The 13,063-nt window shown below is 33.2% G+C and overlaps 1 protein-coding gene across 1 annotated transcript; it reads right to left on the bottom strand.

Annotated features, from left to right (window-relative positions):
* Nucleotides 1-5,459: 5,459 nt before the first annotated feature.
* On the bottom strand, nucleotides 5,460-9,638 carry LOC143599005 (12S seed storage protein CRD-like). The gene is made up of 3 exons (XM_077077076.1): nucleotides 9,406-9,638; nucleotides 5,854-6,580; nucleotides 5,460-5,774 (listed from the first exon to the last, which is right to left on the bottom strand). The coding sequence occupies exons 1-3, from the start codon at nucleotides 9,602-9,604 to the stop codon at nucleotides 5,621-5,623; spliced, it is 1,080 nt and encodes a 359-aa protein (XP_076933191.1). The 5' UTR covers nucleotides 9,605-9,638; the 3' UTR covers nucleotides 5,460-5,620.
* Between the last annotated feature and the right edge of the window lie 3,425 nt (nucleotides 9,639-13,063).

Raw genomic sequence — 13,063 nt, 5'->3', positions numbered from 1 at the left:
TCTCGTTAGTCAGGCCCACAAATTCATATATGAGATCGGGCCAATACGTTGATAAAGCAGCTACTGCATCTACTCCGCCTTTACTATGAACCAAAACCTGCTTCTTGAAACTCCAATAAATCTCTTCAATATACTCTCTAATTTCTCGTGCATTCTTTTCAACGTAAATGTTTTTACATGTTATAATCATATACAATTATACACCGCTACATCAAATGGGGTGATAATAAGATTACGGATAATACCTCTCTATGATTCTTTCCAACGTGACACGTTAATCACACTTTTGAGAAAGTTTCCTTTTTAGCAGTAAAATAAAGTGGTCCATGTTTGCTAAAATGACATGCACAAATGGACAGAACAGATTATGATTTTATATTAGATGATAAATGATTAATAACATTAATTCAGATAATAATCTGCATATTATTTATTTCCTGGAACCAAGAGATAAACCATTGAATTTGGCAACACCTGTATACCATGCCTAATACAGAGAAAAGAAGCATCAATAATATAGGAACAGGTGTATTAGGAAAAACTGAACCCTAAACCCTAAACCCTAAAACCGGAAAAACTGAACCCAAAAACCGACGATATGGCTCTATGTGTTTTGTATTGGTTTTTCATATAATTCAAAACCCAAAAAACATAACCATATTATAAACTAACAAAAGGCTTTTAACTTTTTAAATTTAAATATTATGTAAGACTTTAGTAAATAGTATAACCAAAAAATTATGCTCAAGTGTATGTTAATCAATAATTATAAACTAATAAAAAGGCCTAGGTCCACATGTAAAACCAAACTAAAACAAACCCGATCAGTTTTCAGAAGCTTACAAGACAAATTTTCGGTTTTTTTGGTTCGGTTTTAGCCCAAAATCAACCCAAACCGACCCATGCACACCCATAATGTGTAATCAAGAATTCATGATAATGAATTAGGCATCAAAAAAATTAGAATTACAAAACTAAGAAACCAAAAGGTTGGTCATGGCACTCTAGTACCGATCCCCAGTTTCATTCTTGTTTATACCGCTACGGGCCTACGGCTATAAACACGTTCTTGTTCCTATTAACAAAACATCCCTTTTTTATGACAAAGTCTACCTTCAAATCATGGGCTATCATAAACAGATTTGAGATTCAAAAAGTTTGAGCATCGATCTAATTAGTACTCAAAACCATGAAAACAATGAATTGTGTAAAAAAAATTAAAACTTACATCTTCCAAAGCTAGGATTCATCCCGTGCGAATAGTAGACCTGCACAAATCACATAAGTTTAATAAAAACATGTGTTTGAACCCTAATGAAAATTAACGTTAAAATCCTAAAAATTGGAAACATGGGAAAAGAGTTGAAGAGACCAAAAATATCAAAGTGTAGGATACCTGTTATGAATTGAATGAATGTGAAAATCACAAGTATGGATATCTGTTAAAATCGATTGAAGAGATGGTTTTTTATGATTCCATTAAAATAAGAAATTAACTAACTATGAAGCATAAGTTTCTTCAGGTTCGTAATTCCGATTGATGAAATTGTTATTGTAGTTGACAGATATCGCATCGAGTTTGTTACCTTATATTGAATCGTAGAGATGGAATGGTGATGGTAGCACGATGCAGTTCATGTGCTCTTATTGTAGAGGAGATGCAGATGGGATTAGGGTTTGCATTTGAATCAAGCACGTAAGGGTTGCCCACAGCTGAATATCCGATCCAAACCCATTTCCGCGAATTTTAAAGAAACAGGCTAAATAAATGAGAGCTCACCATTCACGCAATCTGGTGACTCCATAGAATTTAGAGGTTTCGTTTATACAAATTAAAGATTCAAAAATTACATTGTTAAATAATTAACAAAAATAAATCTGTAATAAATCCGTAGAAATATTTATCACAAATAAAGTCTGTATCAAAATCCCCAGCAAACCCAAAAAGTATAAATACAATTAATATCAATTTTGTCAAAATCTGTGTTCTTTTGATTTGGTGGTATATGGTGTTTCCTCTTAAGGTTAGAAGGATTTTAAGTGAAAAAATTTGTTGTAAGACAATATAACAACAGTTAAAAATTATAAAGGATAAATAATAAAAAGACAAAATGGCAAAATTGGGCATTTATGTTTGTAAGTTTTTTCAGTGGACGTCCTTTAGCAAAGTTAATAACAGAAAACATCCTTTATATTAAAAACTCTTTCACGTTTTGTCCTTTGATCCTAACCCAGTTAAAATTTTTCGTTAAACCCAGTCATGTGCAAGGCACATGAGGGTATTTTAGTAACTTTTACATTTTATTTAATAACTAAAAAAAATAATACATTCATAAATAATATCCCCCCCCCCACACACACACACACACACAAAACACCCTTTTCTGCTACCCACCTCCCCACTATCACCGGTATCTGTTACCCACCGCCACCACCACACCAGACCGCCATCGCATCTCCACAACCTTCGATTAACCACTGTCTACCACCAAACGAGAGGGGTTGTACCTTTTGGTCGCCGAAAAACGAGATAGGTTGTACCCTCTGCTGTAATCATAAATTAACATACTCATGATGCCCAAAGTATGTGGCTTTATGAGCCGGGGGTCTCTCTAGAAGCAGCCTCTCTATTCTCACGGATAGAGGAAATGCTTGCCTACATCCCACCCTTCCCTGACCCTACCAATAGCGTGCTATGCAGTGGGATATACGGGGCTTGATTAATAGATTGATTGACTCATGATGCCCAAACCCCGTTGCTACATAACAGTTTCGTGGCTGTCGTAGTGGTGGCTGTGGTGATGGTGGCTTGTGGTGGTAGGTGGAGGTTATGGTGGTTGGGGGGGAGAGAGAGAGAGAGAGAGAGAGAGAGAGAGAGAGAGAGAGAGAGAGAGAGAGAAAGAGAAGAGATGGGGAGAGAGAGTATGGGATTGTTATATATATATATGGTTATTAGTAATTAAATAAACATGTAAAAGTTACTAAAATACCCTCATGTGCCTTGCACATGACCAGGTTTAACAAAAAAAATTTAACTGGATTAAAATCAAAGATCAAGTTTTTAAATATAAATGATGTTTTCTGCTATTAAGTTTGCTAAAGGACGTCCGCTGAAAAAACGTACAAAACTAAAGGACCACTTTTACCATTTTGTCTAATAAAAATAAAATTTTAATGGAAACAACAGCAAAACAAGGGAAATGTTAAAAGCAAAGAGAGACATAAATAAGAAATGTGAGAAAGATTTTTGGCTATAAAAAAACCCTAAAAAAATTCAAAATAAATAATAAAAAAATCATAACTCAAAATATAAATAAAAAATGGAAAGATTAAAAAAACTAAAATGTTTCCCACGTAATTCCCTTTAAAAAACGGTGAAAAAGCACAATGACGAAAATAAACAAAAAACACAATTTTAAATAAAAAAATACAATAGATCACAAAATATAATACAATGCCAAACAATATAACGCAATGTTGAATAATATAACACAATATAAAAAAAATACAATCAATGACGAAAATAAACAAGATAAATAAAAAGACATAATGATATTTCTTTCTCAATATTGTGGGTTTTTTAAGTGATGAAGATGGTGGAAACATTTTTGTATTTTTACATTTTTCAGTTTTTTTTATTAAATTTTGAGTTATAATTATTTTTTTTAATAATTTATATTATATTAAGGGGTTTTCTTTTTGCCTACAAATCATTATCAGCCATCAATTTATTTGTTATGTTTTGTAAAATAACCTCACATAGCAAAATAATATATGAAATAAGTATTGCTAAGAATAAAATATTCCAATCAATGGTTGAGAAACAGATAATCAAGATAAAAAGTTCAATTGAATGAGAACCTCGCAGAAAACAGTCACATAGGTTTATTACATTACTTTTATTAATTTGGATCTTAATGGTATTAAATTGGACATTTTATTATATTTTATCATTAATATATATATTTTATTAAAATTCAGATATATACAATTGAAAATAATAAAAATACATTTTATAAAATTCTGAGAAAAAGTTCACAGCTAAATACGAAGCAAACCATATATAAAGTCCATAGTGACAACCTAAAATTCAAAGAAAAATATATGGTTAAATTTATTAGCGTAATCAATAGAAAACCACAGAAAACGTTTGTAGCCAAGTCGTAGCAGAAACACATAGCTAGAAACTTGTAGCAATATTGCTATCTAAATATAATTAGCGAACAGTTCCAGTAAAAAATCTATAGCTAAAATAACGACTTCCTTTCTTGTACTAAAAAGCTGCTTTAAAATTTTTTTGTGTATTAACGAACAGTTCCAAGTTTAACTTTTCATGTGTATTAACAAAATAAAAATTTTTGGTACATAAATTTGACTTTTTTTTCTTGATTACATTTTAATTCTTGATTTTTTTTATTTGTTAAAAGTTATAATTCTTTGAATGTGGATTTGGTTGGAACTGGTGTTAGAAAAAATGCCAAATTCAGTTGTTGAGTTAGAAGAATGGGAGAAGAGTATACAGTTAATGAATGCTGTTGTTTGGATAAACGGGCCGGATTGGTGGGTGTGGTTAGGGGACAAGGATGGCGAATTTTCTGTTAGCTCGGTAAAAAGGATAATAATAAAAAAATAAGAATGCCGAAAATAACTTTGTTATGAAGTGGAGCAAATGGTACCCAAATAAGTGCAACATTCACGTGTGGAGGGCGGAAATAGATAGAATGCCTATGAGCAAAGCTCTTGAACGAAGAAACATTCGGATAACGGATAGTGTGTGCCCTTTATGTGAGATGAGTGGGGAGACATCAGACCATATTATGACAAGCTGTGGTATCTCGTCGGTGGTTTGGGAACATATAAGTCGGTGGTGCATGGCTCCCCCTACTTTCGAGTTCATGGTTAGAGACCTCCTTAAGCTATACAAGATCATTAATGTTGTCACTATTAAAAAGGAGGCGTTACATGGGATTATCATTATCGCCTGTTGGAGACTTTGGAAGGCGAGAAACGAAAAAAGTGTTTGAAGGGAAAGTTGTCAATTTGAAAGAGATTAAAGGAGATATTAAGGCTAATGGTTTCCTTTGGTTTAAGGTCGTTATTATCATTAGTGGCGGTGAACAAAGGTGTATGTGAGCGGCTCTATTTCCATGATCGGCGGTGGCTGATGGTGTTGATGACGACAGGTTATAGAAGTAGAACATGGCTCCGTGTGTTATCTCATTTAGGGTTTGAAAGATAAAAGTAATAAAAATATCGGAGAGAGAGATAGAGAACAATAAGGGGTGTCATTTTTATTGTGAATATTTCCTTTTAGTATATCGTTATATCTATCATACATATTTGATCCTTTAAAATTTCACTAAACATTAAACAGTTCTTCAATATCAGTTATATTATATATGAAAAGTAAATATATTATTTATGACATCATCCGGGTTAATGACCGGTCCGGCCTCCCGGGTCGCTCCGACCTGTGACCCAGTAAGCAGTCCGGGTCAATCTCCGGTCTGGGCCTGAAAACATTGGATATTACAATACATTTTTAACGAATTTTATTTCTTGTCTTGGACGTCGCCTTATTGAATGCTCACAACATATCAAAGATAAACACCCTTGATAGTTAAGTACTTGGAGGGACAATTGTGAGTTTTGTTTCATTTTTGCTCTTGAATTGTTGTGCAAATTTTGGAGTAACATTTAAAGTCGCTTGTACAACCCCCAAAGACATTGCCTTCCATATCGACGTATTTCCAGCAAGTTGTCCAAACAAAGCCCTGCAAAATAAGCAAAATTACTTATCATACATATAAATTTCAACTTTTTATACAAATTAAAAATTCATTGTTAACATACTTTGAACTAGTTGTGACCGAGAAAACTTCTAGTCCACAGTCATCAGCAATATAAGCAAGTATATAGTATTGAGGAACAATGAACAAGTCGCCTTCTTCAACTTTACTGTCCAATGCTGGCTTTCCTTGAAAACCACCCACAATCTTAATCTGACCACTTCCCTTGCAGACATAACAAATATGCACCGAACCATCGGCTATATAACTTGGCGTTAGCATAGCATTACCCTCCAACTTCACAAATCTTGCACTTAGACCAAGCTCACTGAGCACGGACAAGTTCTTTTCTGTCAGGTCATTGACAAATCCACCACAATTCACAACAACCGCACCCAATGGATCATCAATGTTGGCATATAGTTTACCTTTTGTGTGATTACTTGGTTCTGGGAATTTGATCCCTTGTGCAAGTAGAGTGACCATTTGACCTTGTTGGCTGCTTATAAGATTTTCTGACTCACTTTCGTCCAAACCAAAGGTTTTGCTAACAAAATCAGACTGAAATGCAGCTAGATATCCAATGGGTCCTGACGGAACAAAGTATGTGAATTGGCCAGGGACTTTAGCTTTACTACTCTCACCCAAGTAGATAATGACTGCATCTGTGTCGCCTGCGTTAAACCACCAGGAAGCCAGCCCTGCTAAAGTTGGAACTACATCCCCTTTCTTGGCTATCAATACATTTTCCTCTGAACTATTAGCTGAGATCAAACCAATTGTGACAGTACCTATACGTTCATGTTGAACGACTCATATTAATCAAAGAATAACGACGTAAATAGTGACATAAGTAAACTATTTGAACAACGTGTTAGAAAGCCAAATTGGGTGGCCTTTTTGGATCTTGACCTTATATTCCTTTTAAAATCTCATTTATATGCTTATTGATCAACTTTAGACACCAGTTTTTTTAAATGAAAATTTCATATATTTTTAAATTGGATATATAGAAGACCTTCGTTATACCACTTATTATAGAAATTGACTATAATACATGTATGTTTCAATGGTTAGGGAGCCTTCTAAAAGAGAATACTATATGTGCAAGAAGAGAGAAAAAATCTAAGACCTATATGATCAAATAGTATAAATTAATCAATAATTGAAATTTATTAATAGTATAATTAGTTTTTTAGCTTTAATATGTATGAGGTTTTTTGGATCCTTTGGTGTGTTGAAACTTGAATAGATTTACATTTACACAGTATATATATAGAATCAATCTATAGAGATTTTCTCCATTCTTTTCTCCATGTTAATGTGATCCTAATTTTCTCCCCAAATTTTCTTTTAAAAAAAATAAGTTAAAACTTTCTAGGTTAAAAAGTTGTGTGCTATATAAAATTATTTAGGTTAAAAATGACAAAGAAGTGTTTTGTTATAAATTGTTCTGTTAATAAAATTGTGTAGGTTATATATTGTGTAGTGTAGGAAGGTAAAAAAGTTTAACTAAAATTATGTAGGCTAAAAACTTAATGTGTTGTGTATGAAAGTTTATAAACGTGTTACGGTGAAATCTCTTTAATATATTTATATCTATTACTTTAAACGTACAGAAAACAATAATGTGACCAGTCATATATATTTGTCACTACCTCTAATTATAGTATATATTAATTTGCAACTTTCTCAACCAAAAACGTGCATTAGGAGTTGTACTTTTAGCTACTTTTGTTGTAAAGGGTGCTCTATTGATTGTATCTTTGGCTTCTTCTTTTGTATATGTCATGATGCCTTTTATGTTCTCCACGTGTTAATACACGCGTCAGTTCTTATGTTACTTTCTGGCTTTGGAGACTCCATGTTCACACGAGTACATTTGCTTTTCATCGTCTCTCTCATGATATTGACACACCGATATCTCTCTCCTACCACCGTTACCGGTTCCACCATTGTCAACCTCACCTACTGTTGCCGGGTTTTATTTGGAAACCCTAGGTGGCCGTGGTGGTACGGTTAAATCCAAAATTCATATTTGTTAAATATGAATTGGCGAACAAAAGTAGGAGTCTGCACAATTTGGTTGGGTTATTAGCCAAAACCTAAACCAAGACCAAGGTCATCGTTTATCCTATTTAATTAATTAATCCGTGTTCGGTTAATCGGCTCGGTTTATTTGGTTAGTTTGTCGGTTTGCAGTTCAGCATTGTTAATTTTGGTTCACCAAAACCAAAGTTAAAATGTTTTGTTAGAAATAAATACATGAAACGGAGGTTTGAATACAAGAAATACAGTATAGAACACGAAATAGGTATATGAAAATATTAATGATTTGATTCAGTTAGTTTCTATTAACCGAGGTTACAAAAAGTTTAGTAACTGATTTACGGTTAAATTCCGGTTCGGTTTTCGTTGGTTCAGCTTCAGTTAATGGTTTGGTTAGTGCTTACAAATACAAATGGTATTTGTGGTTCAAATCGACCCGATCCATTTCAACCCGTTACCTAGCCTGAAATATATTTTTTTGTTATTATCAATTTTATCCATGTCTTTTTGCTAATGCAGGTGCGTTAATTTTATGCTTCATGTAAGGAAACCTAAATTTCTCAAAACCAGTCTACAAATAAAAGATTTGAACAAGTTGGTACTGAATATACTAATAAAGAAGGTGAATTTTGTAAAGCAAGCCATGGAGGTTTGACCAAACTCAACATGGTCAAAATTGGTAATTTAATTTGTTTCATTTGTAGCTTATGTGCCTTTATAGGATGGGAAAAACTGTTCATAATGGATGATAGACTTTGGCTTGGACCACCAGGTTTATACCCTTCCTAATAATCAATAATGCACAAGATTAAGTTTATTGGCCATATTTTTCCAATCAAATGTCTTTATATGAAGCTATTGAAGCAGGTCATGTGCAACTATTACAAAACAAGAACATGTATCAAACTGCAGTTTGAAGTCTAATGGTCAAAAGTCTTAACTCTCTAAAGTTTATGAATTTTGTTTCAACTTTAGCTCTGAATTTTCTTTCTTAAGTAGTTTTGTGAAGTTGGCTAGAATCCAAACCTGAATGTACCTTTGTCTAATGGCTTAAATGTAATTATTATTATTTTAAATAATCCAATCATAATTTTACATTTTCTGGTTTTGGGTTCGATGTTATAGTTTTGTTATATATTTTTCCTTTTCATTTGTGTTTCGAGTAACGCGGGTAAGTTTTTCTTATACAATAGTCAAATTTTTTTTTTCTTTTCACTTACCCGCGCAACGCACTGGTACTAAATGCTAGTTATAATTTAATGTGGATGATGATATATTAGTTTGTGTGTGTGTGGAGAGAGAGAGAGAGAGAGAGAGAGAGAGAGAGAGAGAGGATAGGATAGGAGAGAGATGCAAAAAAAAACATGTTATACGTGTTGAAAAAGTCTAGGAAAGAGTTTGGTCCGATCGGACACATAAATCAATAAATCTACAACCACGAAAATATTTCATAAGAGGGTGTACTTGTGATGAGTAGGCGTGGGTAGAAGAAAACATAGGAAGCCAATTTCATAGTGGTTGGTCACAATAACATTATTCATGTGTGCCAAAAAGTAAAACAATGTACCTTCAAGAATGAAGCCAATTTTGCTGCAATCGGCATAGTGAGGAAGAGTAAATCCAAGAGGGTGAAGAACAAGCCTTCCGGTACCGAGTTTTAAGTCACTTAACAATGGTACTTTTGAATTTGACCATACATAATATCCACCGCTATCATCCTCAAATGACGTTTGATCATACTTCTCCACCACCAATTTTGCATCCATCTTGTAACGAAAAAAGAAGTATGAGAGAGAGAGAGAGAGAGAGAGAGATGATTCATAAGGCCAATCGGGTTTGCTATTTATAGAACAAAAATAGCCACACAATGTTCTTTTTATCTAATGGAGACTCAAGGGTGGACATAAATAAAGGCTTAGTCCGCTATCCCTCTACTTTTCTTCGATAGTGCAAAAAAAAGTTTATTTTGTTGGCTTTGTATTTCGCTACCTCTGAAAAATATAATGCTACCCCTGCTTGTTCAAAGCCCAACCAAATTAAAAATTGAAACCAATTAAAACTCAACCAAAGTTTAAAGCTCAAACCAATTAAACCTAATGACCCGTTAACCATATTTATTTCAGTTACATTGTTTAGTTTAAAATTTATTTTTTTTACCGTATTTCATACAATGTAAACAAAACAAAAATAGAAACACGAGAATAAATAAATTTAAACACATGAGGTGCAAATTTATCCTATTCGGTTTTTGAAAGCTAGAAATCGAGCCATTACTACATCTTCTTTTACTTTATCCAACATTTCTTTTTCGATTGCACAAACTAAATCATTGTTCAAATACTCATCACACATTCGACGGGTAAAACCAACGCTAGCTTCAATATTCGGTAAACTAGAAAGGACACCACTTTTTCTTTAGTTTATCGAATATTGAAGCTAGTATTGGTTTTACCGGTTGCAACCGCAACCGGTGAAAGGTGTTTTTCTTAAATGAAGCTTATCAAGATGGGTTTGCGTAGTCAAATGCGGGATGAGTATTTGAACAATGCTTTAGTTTGTGCGGTTGAAATATAAACGTTTGAGAAAGTTAAAGAATATGTTGTAATGACTCGATTTCTAGCTGTCAAAACCGGAAGGATAAATTTGCAACCCATGTGCTTAAACTCAGTAATTATCGTGTTTCTATTTTGTTTCGTTTACATTGTATAAAACATAATAAACAAAAATTTTGACCGCTACCCCTGAGAATTTTTCTTAATCCGCCACTAAATGGAGTAAAATATTCTGTTACTTATACCAAACCTCATTATTAAATAAAGATAAATACAACGGAAAAAGGGAAGAAGATAGCCAAGTTGGTGATGGTTTGCAATTTAGGCCCGACGAAGACTTCACACCTTGTCCTGTTCAAAGAAGAGGTCCCAACATAGGACTTGACACGCATGTGATCGTAGACAAATCAAAAAAGATAAGTCACCCTAGTGAAGGTTGGGTCCAGTAGGGCCGTCTTAGAGTTTTCGAAAGTCCTAAGCGAGTACTAAAGGCCCCTTATATATACAAGTTCTTAGATCAATGCTAATTGTGTGCAGTTACAATTTTGAATTATCTCAACGCTTATTTTTTATTCAAAAAGATGACGGCTGTTGGGTCCTAAAAATTTGTGGGTTTAAAAACATTTTTTGTGTGTTTAATTGTTTAAAGGTTGTTGTTTTATACTATTATAAAATAACGTGCTTTATTTAGAAAACAAATTGGTCTTTGTTAAAATTTAGGTCGTAATATTCAGAAAAATAAAATCAAAATTGTGTACCGTTTTTCAGTTGCCCTGCTTCTTTTTGAACCCAATTTATATTTCCAATATACCCGACCTAGTTTATGCTTATAATTTTTGTGTATTTATTAAACGTTTCTCGTTAGTCTCTTTAATTATTTCTCTAATAATTAACCACTAATTATTTCTCCACCGATGTTAAATCCGTGTTTGGTGAATTATATTATTTAACTATTAAATGTTGATATTATATATATAGATATATATTGAATGTTGGTGTCACAATAAAGCTCTCATTCTTAGAATAACCATTTAGGTAATTATTTAGATGACAATACCAGTTATTATAATCATATACAATTATACACCGCTACATCAAATGGGGTGATAATAAGATTACGGATAATACCTCTCTATGATTCTTTCCAACGTGACACGTTAATCACACTTTTGAGAAAGTTTCCTTTTTAGCAGTAAAATAAAGTGGTCCATGTTTGCTAAAATGACATGCACAAATGGACAGAACAGATTATGATTTTATATTAGATGATAAATGATTAATAACATTAATTCAGATAATAATCTGCATATTATTTATTTCCTGGAACCAAGAGATAAACCATTGAATTTGGCAACACCTGTATACCATGCCTAATACAGAGAAAAGAAGCATCAATAATATAGGAACAGGTGTGTTAGGAAAAACTGAACCCTAAACCCTAAACCCTAAAACCGGAAAAACTGAACCCAAAAACCGACGATATGGCTCTATGTGTTTTGTATTGGTTTTTCATATAATTCAAAACCCAAAAAACATAACCATATTATAAACTAACAAAAGGCTTTTAACTTTTTAAATTTAAATATTATGTAAGACTTTAGTAAATAGTATAACCAAAAAATTATGCTCAAGTGTATGTTAATCAATAATTATAAACTAATAAGAAGGCCTAGGTCCACATGTAAAACCAAACTAAAACAAACCCGATCAGTTTTCAGAAGCTTACAAGACAAATTTTCGGTTTTTTTGGTTCGGTTTTAGCCCAAAATCAACCCAAACCGACCCATGCACACCCATAATGTGTAATCAAGAATTCATGATAATGAATTAGGCATCAAAAAAATTAGAATTACAAAACTAAGAAACCAAAAGGTTGGTCATGGCACTCTAGTACCGATCCCCAGTTTCATTCTTGTTTATACCGCTACGGGCCTACGGCTATAAACACGTTCTTGTTCCTATTAACAAAACATCCCTTTTTTATGATAAAGTCTACCTTCAAATCATGGGCATCACAAACAGATTTGAGATTCAAAAAGTTTGAGCATCGATCTAATTAGTACTCAAAACCATGAAAACAATGAATTGTGTAAAAAAAATTAAAACTTACATCTTCCAAAGCTAGGATTCATCCCGTGCGAATAGTAGACCTGCACAAATCACATAAGTTTAATAAAAACATGTGTTTGAACCCTAATGAAAATTAACGTTAAAATCCTAAAAATTGGAAACATGGGAAAAGAGTTGAAGAGACCAAAAATATCAAAGTGTAGGATACCTGTTATGAATTGAATGAATGTGAAAATCACAAGTACGGATATCTGTTAAAATCGATTGAAGAGATGGTTTTTTATGATTCCATTAAAATAAGAAATTAACTAACTATGAAGCATAAGTTTCTTCAGGTTCGTAATTCCGATTGATGAAATTGTTATTGTAGTTGACAGATATCGCATCGAGTTTGTTACCTTATATTGAATCGTAGAGATGGAATGGTGATGGTAGCACGATGCAGTTCATGTGCTCTTATTGTAGAGGAGATGCAGATGGGATTAGGGTTTGCATTTGAATCAAGCACGTAAGGGTTGCCCACAGCTGAATATCCGATCCAAACCCATTTCCGCGAATTTTAAAGAAACAGGCTAAATAAATGAGAGCACCATTCACGCAATC

This window comes from Bidens hawaiensis, unplaced genomic scaffold (assembly GCF_021521415.1).
Source record: "Bidens hawaiensis isolate Kalapana, Puna unplaced genomic scaffold, B.hawaiensis_p1.1 tig00051369_1, whole genome shotgun sequence".
Taxonomy (NCBI): domain Eukaryota; kingdom Viridiplantae; phylum Streptophyta; class Magnoliopsida; order Asterales; family Asteraceae; genus Bidens; species Bidens hawaiensis.
Note: the sequence above shows the minus strand (reverse complement) of the source record. Positions and strands in the feature narration are given on the sequence as shown.